This window comes from Hyla sarda, chromosome 3 (genome assembly GCF_029499605.1).
Source record: "Hyla sarda isolate aHylSar1 chromosome 3, aHylSar1.hap1, whole genome shotgun sequence".
Taxonomy (NCBI): domain Eukaryota; kingdom Metazoa; phylum Chordata; class Amphibia; order Anura; family Hylidae; genus Hyla; species Hyla sarda.
In genome coordinates this window covers 92,847,205-92,864,891 of record NC_079191.1, presented here as the reverse complement: position 1 = coordinate 92,864,891, position 17,687 = coordinate 92,847,205, and the positions used below count along the sequence as shown (strand labels likewise).

Genomic DNA, 17,687 nt, shown 5'->3' with positions numbered 1-17,687 from the left:
TCAGGGCAACTCCACAGTTGGCGAGTATGCCATCCGGTTCTGAACCCTGGCATCAGAGTTGTCCTGGAATAATGAAGCTCTCTGCGCAACATTTAAGAGAGGGCTATCTAGTCACATCAAGGATGTCCTCGCTGCCCGGGAATTGCCATCAAGTCTGAATGAGCTTATACAGTTGGCATATTGGATTGATATCCGCTTCTCTGAGCGACGAGAGGAACTTCGCCAAGAAAGGGAGTCTGCACGACCTCGGCGCTTCCCTCGTCTGGCACCTGTCTTCCAGCAGCCACCGCAACCCTCTACGTTGCCTTCCGCAGTGGAGGCTATGCTGGTGGATCGTACTCGCCTTACCCCGCAAGAGAAATCTCGCCGACGTCTGGAAAATCTATGCCTATACTGCGCCAGTGCGGATCACTTCCTAAAAGACGCTTAAATATCACTGTCCAGCTTGTCTTGCCCTCCAAAGACATCATCACTGTTCTTGCCTTTTTGGACTCTGGCTCGGCGGGAAATTTTATTGATGCTTCCCTAGTACATAAGCATCGTCTGCCGGTTTCCCGCCTGTTAAAGCCTCTATACATCGTTACGGTCAATGGTGAAAGCCGGCTTCTTCTTCGTAGAGAAAAAAGACGGGTCATTGCGACCATGCATAGACTACCGAGGTTTGAATAAAATTACTGTAAAGAACCACTACCCACTTCCTTTAATCTCGGAATTGTTTGACCGTCTGCGAGGAGCTAAGATTTTCTCAAAACTGGACCTTCGTGGGGCTTATAATCTGATTTGTATACGTGAAGGGGATGAATGGAAGGCTGTGTTCAATACTCGTGATGGACATTTTGAATATCGTGTGATACCATTCGGACTCTGTATTGCTCCGGCAGTCTTCCAGGAATTTGTCAACGATATTTTCCGTGACCTTCTGTACTCCTGTGTCGTTGTCTATCTGGACGACATACTCATTTATTCGCCCAATGTCCAGTCTCATCGCTCCCACCTCCGCCAAGTGTTACAGCGTCTCCGGGAAAACCACCTCTATGCTAATCTAGAGAAGCTCATCTTGCCTTCCTTTCTGGGCTACATTGTTACCAGTCAAGGTCTTCAAATGGATCCCAACAAATTATCCGCAGTTCTGGACTGGCCACAACCCACTGGTCTGAAAGCGATTCAGCGCTTCCTCGGCTTTGCCAATTACTATCGGCAATTCATTCCTCACTACTCTACTCTGGTAGCCCCCATCGTTGCACTCACCAAGAAGACAGCTAACTCTAAAGTCTGGACTCCTGAGGCAGAAGAAGCATTTAAACAGTTAAAGTTGGCTTTCGCATCTGCTCCTGTTCTCTCTAGACCCGAACCTAACAAGCCATTCATCCTGGAAGTGGATGCTTCTTCAGTTGATGCAGGTGCAGTGTTAACGCAAAAGTCTGATAAGAGGAAAACTTTAACCTGCAGATTTTTCTCCAAAACTTTCTCCCCTGCGGAAAAGAACTATACCATCGGGGATCGCGAGCTCCTGATCATTAAGTTGGTGTTGGAGGGATGGCGTCACCTTCTGGAGGGCTCTGTACATCCTGTTACAATTTATTCTGACCACAAAAACTTGCTCTGTCTGCAGACCGCCCATTGACTCAACCCACGGCGGGCCCGGTGGTCGCTATTTTTCTCCAGTTTCGACTTCTATATCCACTTCCGTCCTACAGAAAAAAATGTACGAGCCGATGCCCTTTCCAGGTCCTCTGATGTGCATGACAATGAATCTCCTCCACAGCATATTTTTTCTCCTGAACGTCTCATCTCTGTGGCTCCTGCAAGTCTTCAGCATCTGCCTCCCGGAAAGACTTACGTATCTCCCCGTACGAAACTTCGAGTCTTGAAATGGGGACATTCTTCTCTTCTGGCTGGCCATCCCGGTATTCGTAAATCCCTACAGCTCATCTCCAGGCAATACTGGTGGCCTACCTTAAAATGGGATGTCGTTGATTTTGTCCGGTCCTGCTCAGTATGTGCTCGCGACAAGACACCTCGTTCCAAGCCAGCGGGACTTCTTCAGCCCTTGCCAGTTCTTGAGCTTCCCTGGACAAATATTTCTATGGGCTTCATTACCGACCTTCCACCTTCCCGAGGCAATACAGTCATCTGGGTGGTTGTAGATTGATTTTTAAAGATGGCGCATTTTGTACCTTTACCCGGACTTCCTTCAGCACCACAGCTTGCTAAGGTATTTCTTCAGCAAATCTTTTGTTTACATGGACTTCCTTCCCATATAGTCTCAGACCATGGTGTCCAATGCGTGTCTTAGTTCTGGCGGGCCCTCTACTCATGCTTACAAGTTAAGCTGGATTTTTCCTCGGCCTACCACCCTCAGTCTAATGGACAGGTTGAGAGGGTGAATCAGATCTTAGGAGACTATCTGAATCATTTCATCTCTGAGCGTCATGACGATTGGGATGATCTGCTACCCTGGGTGGAGTTCTCCTTTAATCATAAAGATTCTGACTCCACTGGTACTTCACCCTTCTACGTGGTCTATGAACTTCACCCTCATCCTCCTCACCCCTTGTCTTCTTCTTCTACTGGAGTTCCTGCCGTTGATGAACTGCGGAATTTTTCATCCATCTGGCAGAAGACACGTCGCTCTCTTCTACATGCTACTTCTCGCATGAAATTCCAAGCGGACAAGAAAAGATGACCTCCTTCTGAATTCTCTCCAGGTGACAAAGTCTGGTTATCTTCTAAATATATCTGGTTCAGCACCAAGCAACGGAGGAAGTGATGGCGGCATGAGCTAGGGCCGCGCGCTCCGGGGTTCCGCCCCCGGCCTCTGAGCCCTCGGGACGTGGAGGCAAAGTGGACCCCGAGATGCCGAGAGGCCGATGGAGTAATGCTGCTAGGGCTGCATGCCTACCTAGACAGCCTGTGTGAGCTGGGAGCGCAGTTCCCTGGATGGGTCGTAGGAGGAGGGAGGAGCGACGCGAAGGCGTCTGCCGACTCGCGCGATGTGATGAGACGCGATGTTCTCCGTGGAAGGCGATGGCGGTTTGCTGCCCGGCAGGAGATGGAGGTGGCGTGGCTGATGTTTTCCCTCCCCTTGTGTGGTGTGGGGAGAGGCGACGGAGAGAAGGTGAGAGAGAGGGAGGTGTGAATTTCTTCAGCCAATACAGGAGAGGAGTGCCGGCCCTGTTCCGGAAGCCCACCCATGTGTTGAAGTTTAATATGGCAGTACGGTGCGGCGGCATTGAGGTGGAGAAGCGCACATGTGGGGTCTTGCTGCTCTTTGCTGGGACTCTCTTAGACTGGGCCAGACCCTCTCATGGGGAAAGGAGAAACGATATAGATTTGATGCCACACTGACAACAGTCACACGAGATCTAGCTTGCAGCCTTCAAGCCGGTGAGTTATCCCCCCCTTCTGGGGTGGTGGGACATTTAAGTAGCCAGTCTCCCTGGATAGAGGAGCCTAACACGGATAGAGACTGTTATGTAATCCATCTATGGATTTCCTTTAATAGGTTAAATCAGTCATTAGCATCTCTGCATATTATGAACGGCAGCGGCCCTCAGTAATGGCCCCAGGTGAAATAGACAACATTGGACGCCAGATATCCTGCCTGGTTATTCCTTCTGGTGACTTGGTGAGTGAAAGTTGTGGCAATGTATATGACCAAGTCCTTCCTCTCCCCCCCGTGGGGGTTGGCACTGATCTCCCTTGTGGTGTTCCTTGGTGGTTATGCATCGGAAGGGAGTTATAATATCTATAATCACAGGGGTAGTGGCGTCCCAACCCTGCCTTACCGAGGTCAAGCCCTAATGGACAATAGGGGGTCTTGGGGAACTGAATGTATTGGGTGTTGTGGGACTGGCGCCCCCCTCCCTCCTCTAGACATCTTTTTAAACCACGAAAAACACTGCTGCCCATAATGGAATCTCTATGGACTTTTAAGGGTATGGCTAATATAACTATGGCCACGCAGATGTATCCATGGCCTGCTCTATTGCTAAAGTGATGTCCCTAGAAGACTTATTCCTCCCTCTCTCTCGCCCATATACAGGACTAGTCCGGATTCACGGATATAATCGATCGGTTGGACCTTGGTAGATCCCCATTTCCATGAAATCGGACTCTTGCTCTGGATCCAACAGAGGGCTTACAAGATCAGTGACTTTAGGGGGAGGCTGGACTATCTATCAAGGGGAGCTTGAATATGTTAATGATTTCTTAGTGGTATATTATTATGTTATATTTGGCGGTGGATACTTGCAGATCTAAGTGTATCTCAGAATTGTGTGGAGCCACGAATCCTCACCTTTGTATGTTGTAAATAATTGGATGCAAATTATTGGATCTGAGGGGCTTATGGTATATAATTTTGTTAAGATAATAGGTGGCATCTGGTTGGGGATTCGTACACTTTGTAAGTAAAAACCGAAGAGAAAAAAAACGGGAGAAATGGCCCCTAAGGTGAACCCCAGAAGATCAGGGGGTAGCTCGCCACAGAAAGATAAGGGGGCTATGGGGAAACTGGATAAAATATGGAAATCTCCAGCTGTGGGTATTAAAACCAGAACCCAGAAGGATCTCTCCCCTAGCAAAACAGGCTCTAGATACTCAGTTCTGGAGGTGGAAGAAATGGAGGACAGACAGACCGTGCCCCCTATGAGAACCCAGTTGTTGGAGGAGATCTTGGGAGGGGTAAAAAAATCTAATTGTGCAATTGAGGAGATAAATAAACAACTGGGTGTGGTATCTACCGAGGTATCACTGATAAGACAGGATATGTCTAAGATGAGAGATAGGATTTCCAGACTAGAGGAAGAAGCCCCAAAAGTTTAAAAAAGGATCAATGTTCTGGAAGAGGAGGTCAATGATTTGAAGAAGGATAAGATATCCATCAAAGACAAGCTCACTGACCTTGAAGATAGATCTTGATGCTGTAATATAAGGATGGTGGGGTTCCCTGAAGGGGCAGAGGGGGGGGGGGGGGTACTCTGCTATCCAGTTCCTCAGTGGATGGCTGAAGGACGCGATAGGTGAAGGGCACTTCACCCCAATGTTTGGGATCGAACGAGCTCATCGGGTCCCAAGGCGGATACCCCCTCCGGGCAATCCTAATCAAGTTATACACCTCCCAGGATAGGGATATGATTCTTAGGAGGGGGAGAGAAATGAGGGACTTACAGTACAATGGGCAGAACATTTTTGTATATCCGGATTTCTCCTGGGAGACCCAGAGGAAAAGGACATCCTAAAGGCTAAAAAGGCGGCTAAAAAGTGCGGGGGTGCCTTTTTCCCTTTTGTTTCCAACGAGACTCCGGGTAGAGCATAAGGGAAAGGTAATAATATTTGGAACCCCACAGGAAGTTTCAGATTGGATGGATAAAGAAGGCATGTAGTATAAGATATTATTGTGGCATTAGGGGTTGGAAGCATTAGTTGAGTATTAAATGTACGTCTCGGGGGGGAGGGGGGTGGGGGGGACCTTTGGGTTGTCACTAGGATAGGAATGCATAGTAGAAGTACGGTGCATTATAGGGAGGGGGGGGAAGGGTAGGGGGAAGGGGGGAGGGATGGCACGGGAAGATGGAAAGAGGTGTTCCCTTTTTTTTTTTTTAGGTTAATATGTCTATGCTTAAATTGTTAGTTTGGAATGTGCGAGGCATGTCGGATAGAATTAAAAAGTGTGCAATCTTTGATTATATTCGGAGGTGCCTTCCTGCGATTATATGTTTAGTCGAGACCCATAGGTCAAGAGATGAGCAGATACTACCAAGGAAGTGGGCCAAAGAAGAATACCATTCTAGACTCTCTTCGTACTCCGTGGGAGTATCAGTATATGTCCATAGGAAGGTACCATTCGAAACAAAAAATGCAAAGGTAGACAAGTATGGTCGATATGTATTTCTTTATGGAATGCGGGAAAATAGGGCCATTATTTTGGCCTTTGTTTATATTCCCCCACCTTTTAGAGTGGATGTTCTGAGGGACCTCGTGAGTTATAGCAAAAGTAAGACACATGCGGCAGTATGGATAGTTGGAGATTTGAATAATGTAATGGACCCTAGTATGGACAGATACAAACTAGGTAGGAATGTAGGGGGGAGTGAAACAGCATTGGCGGGGTACTGTGGAGAGATGAATTGGGTTGATGGGTGGCGGAAATTAAATCCAGGAGTAAGACAGTACTGCTTCCCGAATTGACCTATGCCTTTGTGATAAGAATGCGATGACCTGGACCAGTAGGGTGCAGTATAGAGCTAAAACCCTATCGGACCATTGCCCAGTGGTGGTGGAAATTGGAGGTAAGGCAATGGGTGGGAAAAGGTTGGGCTTTCGGCTCAACCCCCACTGGATAGAATTAGTGGGAGACCAGGACTGGTTTAGACAGGAAATGGAGGCATTCTGGGAGATTAATCATAAGTCAGCGAATCCTCAGGTAGTGTGGGATACCATGAAGGCATACTTGAGGGGCCTATATATAGGGCGAATTAATAAAAAGAAAAAGGAATTTTTACAGGAAGAATCAACACTGAATAGTAAAGTGGCAACATTAGAAGCAGGGATAGATGAGGATAGTGAGGGTGAACGGCTGTTAGAATTGAAGGCAGCCCAAGAGGAGTACAAAGAATATCTACTTAAAAAGGCACAAAATAAACTATTCTTTAGTGGGCAATTTAACTTTTTTGAGAAAGGGAAACCAAATAAGACATTGTCAAGATTACTTAAAAATCAAGGTGAGGAATGTGATATTATGGCTCTGAGGAGGGTGGATGGCAGCATAACCACAGAAACAGTAGAAATAGCTCAAATGGTTAGCTCTTTTTTCTCCAATCTCTATATAAGTAGCAACATTAATAGGGCTGATGTAGTGGAATTTTTGAGGGGAATTAATATTCCAAGTCTGACAGAGGATGCCAGGGATTCCTTGGATGACCCAATCTCCCTCCAGGAATTGGAGGAAGCATTGGCATCAATTCAAGGGAATACATCCCCTGGGTCCGATGGTATTCCATTCCAGATATATAGCATATATTCAACCCTGCTACTTCCAAAACTGCTGGGTATCATTAATGAATCCTGGAGGGGTAGTGTTCTCCCTAAATCAATGTGTGAGGCTAATATCAGACTCATTAGGAAAAAAGATAAAGATCCTTTGGATCTGGGTTCATATCGCTTTATCTCCTTGCTTAATACGGATATGAAGATAATAGCGAAAGTATTAGCAAGGAGATTAGATAAAGTGGTGGAGGTAGTGGTGGAGAACGACCAGGGAGGATTTAGGTCAGGAAGAACGGTCCACGACAATATCCACCAGGTGTATGAGGCAATCCAGAGTGGATCCCGGGGCCCCCGCTCCATTTTGTCACTGGATGCTACTAAAGCTTTTGACAGGGTGGAGTGGGGATACCTTTGGGAAGTTTTGAAGAGGGTGGGGGTGGGCCCGAGACTTTTGAGTTATATTCAGTTATTGTATACTAATCCGGAGGCGAGCGTAGTGGTAGATGGAATCCCCTCTTACCCATTCAAACTTAGTAGAGGAACAAGGCAGGGCTGCCCCCTTTCACCCTCTTTATTTTTAATTTATATTGAACCCCTAGCAGCTTGGATAAGAGATAACAATGTCTATGAGGGATTTGGTGTAAACAGAGAAATGAATAAGATCTTATTATTTGCAGATGATATCCTCCTTTTTGTAACTAACCCACAAGAAAAAATACATCGTATCATTAAGCTCTTCGAGGTATTTGCCCCTCTATCTGGGTTGGAGATAAACTGGAGTAAATCTACTATGCTCCCCCTGGATGAAGATATAGGGGAGATGGCGGGAAGACTATCCGTGCTAAAAAAAAACGAATGTTTCCCCTATTTGGGAGTAAAAATAGCAGGCACAAATGATAGGTTTGTGATTAACAATATACGAATATACGCCCCCTATTAAATAGTCTAGTGAAGAGAGTAGAAGTATGGATTAAAATGCCTTTCTCGATGTCAGAAAGGATGGCGATAGTAAAAATGGTGGTCCTCCCACAGATCCTTTTTTTCCTTAGTGCCTCGCCAATGTGGATCGGCAAGGGCTGGTTCCGGAAGATAGAAGTGATACTGGGCAGATTGTTATGGGGAAGAAAAAGGGTCCGTTTGAAGTACAGATATTTTATGGCCCCTGGAGATAGGGGGGGATTGGACATGCCCAACGTTCTTGTTTATTAGTCGTGAATTGGAGGAATTCTAGATATTTGGAGAAGATTGTAGTAGATAAGGAGAAAGAGAATATATATGAGGTGTTGGAGTTAGATGATTATGAAGGGAATGGTTCAAATAACACGACGCTAGTGCACAAATATAGAAAAGTATGGGAAAGATTAAAGGAAGAATTACACATAGAAAATAGTTTTGGGTTCACACCCTTATGGGGTAACAACAAATTCAAAGAATTGGTGGATTGTGAGTCAACTTTTTGGGATAGTAAGGGTATAAAACGACTGGAACAAATATTTGATAAAGGACAACTTTTTTCATTTAAGCACATAAAAAGGGGGTATGACATTAGTGACAATGATTGGCTGTATTACTGGCAGGTTAGCCATGCAGTCCATAACACGATAGATAAGGAGGTATATGTAGCACAGAAACACAATTTGATAGAAGCACTAACCCAAATACAACACTTTAAAAAAAAAAAGGAATATCAATTTTGTATAAGAAATTAAATAAGATTATTGAAGTAAGGGGGACCGATAGAATTAAAGAAAAATGGTCTGGGATAGTGGGTACTGTGTCTGAAGATGAGTGGGACATTATGGCCCAAAATATTAGTAAGGTTTCTCGTAATATGGAACATAAAATTACACAATTTAAGATACTACACAGGACCCACTGATGATGATTAGGTATACTTCTCAGATGTAAACAAGTATAAGTATGGCTATTTGGCCTTTTGTCTTTTTTCGTTTCTTGATTGGTGACGTTGTTATATCTGAATGGTACAATGTATTTTTGTAAATTTTTATTATTAAAATAAAGAAAAAAAAAATATATATATATATATATATATCTGGTTCAGGATACCCAGTTATAAACTTGGTCCTCGCTATTTGGGTCCCTATAAAGTCAAGAATAGACTCAATCCTGTGGCCTATTCTCTCCATCTGCCCTCCTCCCTCCGGATCCCGAATTCCTTCCATGTTTCCCTCTTGAAACCAGTCATCTACAACAGATTTTCTGCCTTGACCTTCTGCTACGTTGACTACGCCTCTGCCTCATCCTCATGTACCTCGCCTTGCCCAGTTACCTGTGTGGTCGTGCCGTGTCGGGGTAGCGACCTGTGTGTCGCCTGCCGCTGCAAATCCATCCTGCTTTGCGGCGGGCTCTGGTGAAGACCAGCGGCACCTTAGACTCCGCTCCCCGATACGGTTCGAGTCATCAGCCACACAGGTGAAGGATCCACATCCAGTTTGTGACAGCCCCTCATACAGGTGCATAACAGTTATCATTAGAGATGAGCAAATCGAAGCAGACGAACCCGAATACGTTACAAATTTCAGGATTTATTCGATTCGCAACTAATGTGAATATCGCTGCTATTCTATCGCGCAAATCGCTTCATTAAACTCCATTTTACAGCGTTCTAGGCCCAGGACACCTAAAATGGTGGATCCACATGTCATTAAATGGGCCAGGGGATGCTGGGAAGGCAAGGCGGGAAGGGAGGTAGGCGGGATGACCCTGAATCACATGCAGGATGCAGCCTATCAGCATTCATTGACCCCTGTGATACCACAGCCCTATATTATTGGCAGCCATTTGGAGGCTGCTCATTTCATGCTATACACTGCAGAGAGAGAGGACAGCTGCGTGTCTCTGTGTGTTACACAGACACGCTGAATTGCTTATGCCACAGCGTTCCATTGCCAACTGCTAGTCACATCAGCGTTGTGGACAGAGAGCAGCGCAGTGCTTTGCTTGTTCTCACTGAGAAGGATTTTTACGCCATTATCCTCCCAGTCACTTTATTCAGCATTCAATCAGAGAGGGGCAGATAGCTTTTTTGTTGCCTCATACATATCAAAAAGCTGCCTTAACTTCATGAACTGTATCACAGGAGGCAGGAATGATTTTTCAGCGCAATTCTGTGTATTTTTGCCACAAGAAATCATCTGCTGCTTATACTAATCTGTAGATGGTATAATAACCAGCAGTTCACACCATTCTTAATACACTGTGACATAGTGCAATTTTTTTTTGCAGTGCTGCACTGTTGTGTCCTGCTGCTGTGCAAATATAACTCCAGGCAAAAGTAATCACCAGCTGGTGTTTTATGAAAATACGTTTTCCAAGTGTACTGTAGCTAATATTTTTGCCCTCATACGTGCATACCACATGCCTACATCTAAGTAGTGAACTTTTTTGACCTTTTAATCTGTAACAAGCCTACATACAGTGAAAGGCCAGGGAAAACTAATCACTGGCTGTTGTTTCATGAAAATACGTTTTCCAAATGTACTGTAGAGCATTTTTTTGCCCTCATACGTGAAAACCACATACCTACATCTACGTAGTCTACCATATTGTACATGCTAATCTGTCAAGGGCCTACATACTGTGAAAGTCCAAGCAATAATACTCACCGGCTGGTGTTTTACAAAAATACAGAGTTTTTAATGCGTATTGTAGCAAATTTTTCTACCCTCATCAGTGCATACCACATACGTACATCTAAGTAGTGTACCATTTTGTACCTGTTAATTTGTCAAGGGCCTACATACTGTGAAAGTCCAAGCAATAGAACTCACTGGCTGGTGTTTTACAAAAATACAGAGCTTTTAATGCGTATTGTAGCAAATTTTTCTTCCCTCATCAGTGCATACCACATACGTACATCTAAGTAGTGTACCATTTTGTACCTGTTAATCTGTCAAGGGCCTACATACTGTGAAAATACAAGCAATAGTACTCACCGGCTGCTGTTTTACAAAAATACTGTCAGGATTCGGCAGGCTGGAGGTGGATCCTCTGTGTCAGAGAGGGATTGGTGTGGACAGTACCGGTGGACCGGTTCTAAGTTACTACTGGTATTCACCAGAGCCCGCCGCAAAGCAGGATGGTCTTGCTGCGGCGGTAGCAACCAGGTCGTAGCCATTGGTAACGGCTCAACCTCTCTGACTGCTGAGACAGGCGCGGTACAAAAGGACAAGGCAAGGGCAAGGTCGGACGTAGCAGAAGGTCAGGGCAGGCAGCAAGGGTCGTAGTCAGGGGCAACAGCAGAAGCTCTGGAACACAGGCTAGGAACATACACAAAATGCTTTCTCTGGCACAAGGCAACAAGATCCGGCCATACTGGGAAGGGGAAGTGAGGTTATAAAGGCGTGGAGCAGGTGGGAGCTAATTACAGTGATTTGGCCAGGCACCAATCAGCGGTGCACTGGCCCTTTAAATCTTAGAGAGCTGGCGAACGCGTGCCCTAGAGAGCGGAGCCGCATGCGCCAGAACGTGACAGCTGGGGACCGGGACAGGCAAGTAGCTTGGAATGCGATTCGCGAGCGGGCGCGTCCCGCTATGCGAATAGCATCCCCGTTGGCAGCGTCAGTGCAGCGCTCCCGGTCCGCGGGTCTGACCGGGGCGCTGCAGAGAGGAGAACGCCGTGAGCGCTCCGGGGAGGAGCAGGGACCTGGAGCGCTCGGCGTAACAAATACAGATTTTTTTCTGTGTATTGTTGCGCTTATTTCTGCCCTCATAAGTGCATACCACATCCGGACATCTAAGTAGTGTACTATTTTGTGCCTGTTAATCTGTCAAGGGCCTACATACTGTGAAAGGACAGCCAAAAGTAATCACCGGCTTGTGTTTTACTCCAATACGTTTATTAAGCATACAGTAGCGCATTTTTCTGCCCTCATAAGTGCATACCACATACCTACATCTAAGTAGTGTACTATTTTAAACCTGTTAATATGTCAAGGGCCTAGATACAGTGAAAGTCCAGGCAAAAGTACTCACCAGCTGGTGTTGTACTCAGATACTTTTTTAAGTGTACTGTAGTGCATATTTCTGCCCTCATGAGTGCATACCACATACCTACATCTAAGTAGTGTACTGTTTTTAACCTGTTAATCTAAACAAGACAGCAATCGCCAATGGCAACTGATCATATGCTAATAAATATAAATACTGCGAAACAAGCGTATAAAGATCAATGTATCAAAACTTTATTGACATGAATGCACAGAAACATTTAAAAAATATTAAAATACAGGTATGAGACAAGAAGGGGGAATATACATATGTCAAATATAATGGGCATATATGTCCAGGGAAAAAACTAAGGAAAAGGAGGATAGAGGAGGTCTAATTAATGTCCAGCAACAACATCATTGCCAAAGTGCAGAGTAAATGCATATGTAAACATTTGACTATAAGGTGCATAAAGAAATGTAAACACCCTAGTAAGTTGCCCTATGCTGAAAAATAGGGACATGGCAGCTAGCTGGCATTAAAAGTTAAATAGGTAAACAGTATGTAACATGCCTAGTGGATGACTGTAATAGACCTCCTGCACCCGATGATTCGTCACCAGACTTCATCCGGGAAGACTTCTTCCGGAGTGATGTCTTCACGGAAGAAGTCTGGTAAATGGTTTTTCCCTGGACATATATGCCCATTACATTGGACATATGTATATTCCCCATTCTTGTCTCATACCTGTATTTTAATATTTTTGAAATGTTTGTGTGCATTCATGTCAATAAAGTTTTGATACATTGATCATTATACACTTGTTTCACTGTATTTATAAACCTGTTAATCTGTCAAGGGCCTAGATACTGTGAAAGTCCAGGCAAAAGTACTCACCGGCGACGTGTGCCGAGCCGAGGTGGAGAGTGCTAAGCTGTCGTTTCTTTGCGAAGAAGGCAGTACCAGCCCTGCACAATTTTGTAAAAGAGAAGGTGGGCCAGTCCTTGAGCCTGTCGGTTTGTACCAAAGTGCACGTTAGCACCGACGTCTCCATATGCGTGTTAGAACAAAGAAAAGTGTTTTACACCCCTATTGAGGCTCTCTATAATCCAGAAATAGCCGATTTTAATATAGATTTTTTTTCGAAGAATTCGGCGAATCGTCAGAATCAAATTTTTCTAAAGTTTGCTCATCTCTAATTGACACACACTGGCTGTATAACTCTGCCATATGTTGTATAATTGAAAAGGTAATAAAACATAAAAAAATTTAAAAATTCACAAACGACCCACTGGCCCACCTAATACAGGAAAGGCAAACAAAAAAGTGAACTGGAACCAAAAATAGAACAAATAAATATAGAGGACACATCCAGGCAGAATAGAAAGATAGGAAAGACAAATAAGAATTAGATGTGTTAAAAGTCTAGATCAGTTTTGGTTCTAGGTGTTCAGACTCCACCAATTGCTAGATAAAGCATGAGAAGTGCGCAGATTTGTGTTTTATTTGCTGTTTTCCTGCTCTGTTTTAGGAGCTGGGCTCCATAGACTTAATATAGAACCTGACTCCTGCACCTAAACTGGGAGAGCAGCGATCTGAGGGGAGTGAAGCGCTGAGCTGAGTGCTGCTCCTGCTTCTATCTAGCAATTGGTGGGGATCTGTGTTTGGAAACAACTCACATGCAGAACCAGAACAAGCCATCACTGATAAATGGTAGCACACCCAATATAATCCATTAGAAAAATATTTTATTGGTACAAAATGTATTAGAAACAAACAACTGCACACAAAAAGAAGATTAAAAACATTAAAATCCCTGGCTTGCTAAAGCCAGCACACAACTTAGGGGAGGGGCCATGAACCCCCTCTCCTAACTTGACACCCGCCCTCAGTGATACAATAAACGACCTGTGTGTCACATCTGTAGTTTGCATGCAGGTAACAATAATGCCAATTATGCAATACGTAACACCATATCCATACGTATGTTATATAATGACTACACTGCAGCTATGTAGGGAAACAACTCACATGCAACACTAACTTTTTCATGTCAAAAAAGCCTCCTGTCGTAAAGCCATGTACCCCCTGCATTAGCTCCCCTGCCTCCAGCCAACAGTGTGCTCTCTGCCCCTCCTCCCCTTTCTCTGTTATTTCACGTTCACGATCTTCCTATATATTTGCATATGGGGGGGGGGGGGGGTTGGGGCACATTCAGGTCCATGGTCAAACCCCATTTCTGGAGGTTTAGATCTTCCGTGTTTACTATAATTGGCTATGGACGCGAACAGGTTCCCGACTTTCAAATGAATGTGAAATGATGGTGCAGATGTATAGATAGGTCCTGATTTACTATTGTAAACCCGACCTGTTTTGTTAGGTTTGTATGGCTGGGGCCACACAAAACCCTTCTGTCCTTTCTACAGCAGAATTCTGCTTTCACATTCTCATTATAGGATGATGGGTGCAGATTGAAGAGGAAAATCTAAATTTTTTTGATTTCCTACAACATAAAAAAGTGAAAGGGTCTTACATAGAGACATGTAAAAAGTCCATAGTAAGATCCAGTCAACTTCTCCTTTGCACGATGACATGTGATGATGTCACAATGTTGAGGTACTGTACATAGAATGTTGACCGACTGCCTGAGGTCTTTGTGGCGACAGGAAGGCAAGATGGAAGGTATGTAATATAAATCTTCTGCAATACATATTTTATATTTCATGTCTATATGGCACTCCCCTAGCTGGCTGACACCAGAGAGTAATACATCAGCACAGCATCCAATTGCTTTGATCTCCTTTAGCAATAAGAATTCTATTGAGATAACAGGAAACACATAGGAGATGTACAAACCTCAGAAGCTGTGCAGAAACACTTTAGCTAACATACTGGGGAAGACTTATTACAGAAATACTGGAAGGGAAATTGGCCAAAAAATGTGGAGGACATTTTGTGCACCAAATACAAGACATATTTTAAGCTCTTTTCATTATTGTGTGCAACTTTTTTTTTGCACCTTTTCATCACTCAGCAACTGGCTGAGAAATCACTGTAGTCAAATCTGTCTGCAAATGCAGTGGTTAGGAATTTATCATTGTGACTTTTTTTTTGCAAAAGACTCGCAAATCCCCCAATTTTAGTGCAAGTCCCCACCCTGGCAGGGACCATACTTAGAAAAATGACTAGGCATAGGCAAATGGTTTAATCCCTAGAGGACAACCTTCCCTAACATATGTCACTCTATGATACAAAACTACAACTCTCAGCATTCCCTGACATTGAGGACATGCTGGGAGTTGTAGTTTTGCAACAGCTAGAGAGTCATAGGTTGGGGCTTGTTGCCCTAGGCACGTGTCTCTCTATATGGTACCCAACTACAACTCCCAGCATGCCCTGAGTTTTAATAAATGTGAACAAGCCTGTCCCCCTTACAAAATACAAAAATAAGTAAATAAGCAAACATATTTGACACCACCGCGTGCAGAAAAGTCTGAACTATCAAATGTTTATGTCCCCGTGCGGTGAACGGCGTAAACGTAAAAAAATACTAAAATCATTATTTCAGACAATAATAAACCATATAGAACATGGGTCACACATTGTACGTTGCCAATAAATAAAGTTTTCTCTCTGTTTTTCTCCAACAGATTATGTGAAAACACTGATTATTGTGGTGGCTGCAGTGACTGCAGTATTATCGTGGGGTTTTACTTGTTGTATAGTGGCTGTTTGTATCCGGTAAGTTACTGGCAATATACTGTATATATTATTTCCTATTAGCTAATAAAACTGGGCACATATGCCTCTTTTACTAAACAATATTTTTAATCAAATGTTCTTACTTTTTTAAAAACTTTTTTTTTACCTTTTAGAAATAAAAGAAAAGCTCAAAGAGACAATGCTGACCTACGGGAAATAATTGTCCATAAGATCACAACCAGCAAATCTGACCAAATTTTGGACAGATCAATGGAACATGAAGCTGTCCAACCATACAACATGCCTATACCTACACCAAGGCGATCTCCGGAGAAACTCACCAAAAAACAGAGAGAAATCCTGGAGAGTAATGAAAGGCCGATAACTGATGACATCATAGACGCTTCCCAGAGGATCCTCCAAACACAATTTGCGGCAAATGGACTGCAATCCTGTTGGGGGGCAATACGAGGATTTCTACCAGCGTTTGGCCCTTCCGTCCAAGTTCATTATGATGACGATCGTTGTCACGCATTCACATCCTGCTTCAGAGATGGTAACATCTTTATTGCTGACAGCATTAATAGAACACTTTCACATGCAGGGGAGAGGCAGCTAAAGCAGATTTACAGTTCTGTTGCTCATGATCCCCTAAAAGTGGTGACATTTCTGGATGTGGAACGGCAGCCAAACAACCTTGACTGTGGACTATATGCAATAGCCAATGCAGTTGAGCTTCTTATTGAAAATGGAAATCCATCATATACATATGATAACAGCAAAATGAGAGCCCATCTAGCCCTCTGTATAGAGAGAGGGTTCTTCAGCCCCTTCCCCAAGGAAGAAATCCTTCCCAGCGACATGACCCGCAGGCCTGAGGATGCTGAAGAGCCCATCTGCACTGAGTAGAAGGAGCCTCATTTTAGGTGGAAGCTTCATAAGCGGATATTATACAGAACCAAAAGGATGGACTGGTTCCAGAAGGACTATTACTTATAGTGTAGTAGTAACTATTAAAATAAATGTATCAGATAAAAAAAATCTAAGCAAATGCATTCATCAATTATTTTTTTATTTTTATTTGAATTTCTTGTCATATAAAAAAACATATAGAAAGACAAATCAAAAATTTTAGAAACAATTATTACGTATTTCATGCTGTTGTGACTCTATCTACAACAAAATTATCTATCTAATCATCTTAAATGGAAAAAGCTGATAGGCTTCTATACTTGCCAACACTCATTTTTAGAGATGAGCGAATCGAAGGTGACAAACCCGAATTTGTTACGAATTTCATTGAAAATTTGATTCGCTACGAATACGAATATCACCGCGATTCTATCACACAAATCGCTTCATTAAGCTCCATTTTACAGCGTTCCAGGCTATTGGAGACCTAAGATGGCGGATCCACATGTGAGTACATGGGGCAGGGGATTATGGGAGGGTGGTAAACAGCGGCGGAAATGAAGGTAGGCGGGCTGACCCTGAACCACATGTGAGATGCAGCCTATCAGTGTTCACTGACCCTTGTGATGTCACAGCCCCTATATAATCGGCGGCCATCTTGCCTCTCTTCATTTCATCTATGCACTCAGATGGAGAGGAAGGGACTGCATGTGTGAATAGCTCATACCACAGCGTTACACTGCAACTGCTAGTCACATCAGCATTAGGGAAAGACAGGAGTGCAGAGTGCTGTGCTGTTACACTGAGAAGGATCATTGATTGCTAAACCTCCTATTCACGTTATTGAGCATTGCAGCAGAGAGGGGCAGATAGCTGTCAGCTGCCTCATACAGATCTCCAAGCTGCCTGAACTTTCTGAAGCATCTTATCTCCTCATTGTTCACCCAATTGAGTTAATTTTTATTTGCTCCACAAATCTTCTGCTGCTCAGAATTGTGTGACAGAGTGCAATTTAGGGTTTAATCTCTGGATTTTTTTTTGTGGTGCTGCACTGTTGGGTCCTGCTGCTGTTCAGAAATAAGTCATATTAGTGTGGACTTTAGTGCCTTTTTACCATTTTTCACCTGTTACTC

General features: G+C 44.0%; 1 protein-coding gene across 1 annotated transcript; it reads left to right on the top strand.

Annotated features, from left to right (window-relative positions):
- The first annotated feature begins 14,578 nt into the window (after positions 1–14,578).
- On the top strand, positions 14,579–16,668 carry LOC130360597 (uncharacterized). Its single transcript, XM_056563140.1, has 3 exons — positions 14,579–14,622; positions 15,591–15,681; positions 15,816–16,668. The coding sequence occupies exons 1-3, from the start codon at positions 14,616–14,618 to the stop codon at positions 16,549–16,551; spliced, it is 834 nt and encodes a 277-aa protein (XP_056419115.1). The 5' UTR covers positions 14,579–14,615; the 3' UTR covers positions 16,552–16,668.
- Positions 16,669–17,687: the final 1,019 nt, after the last annotated feature.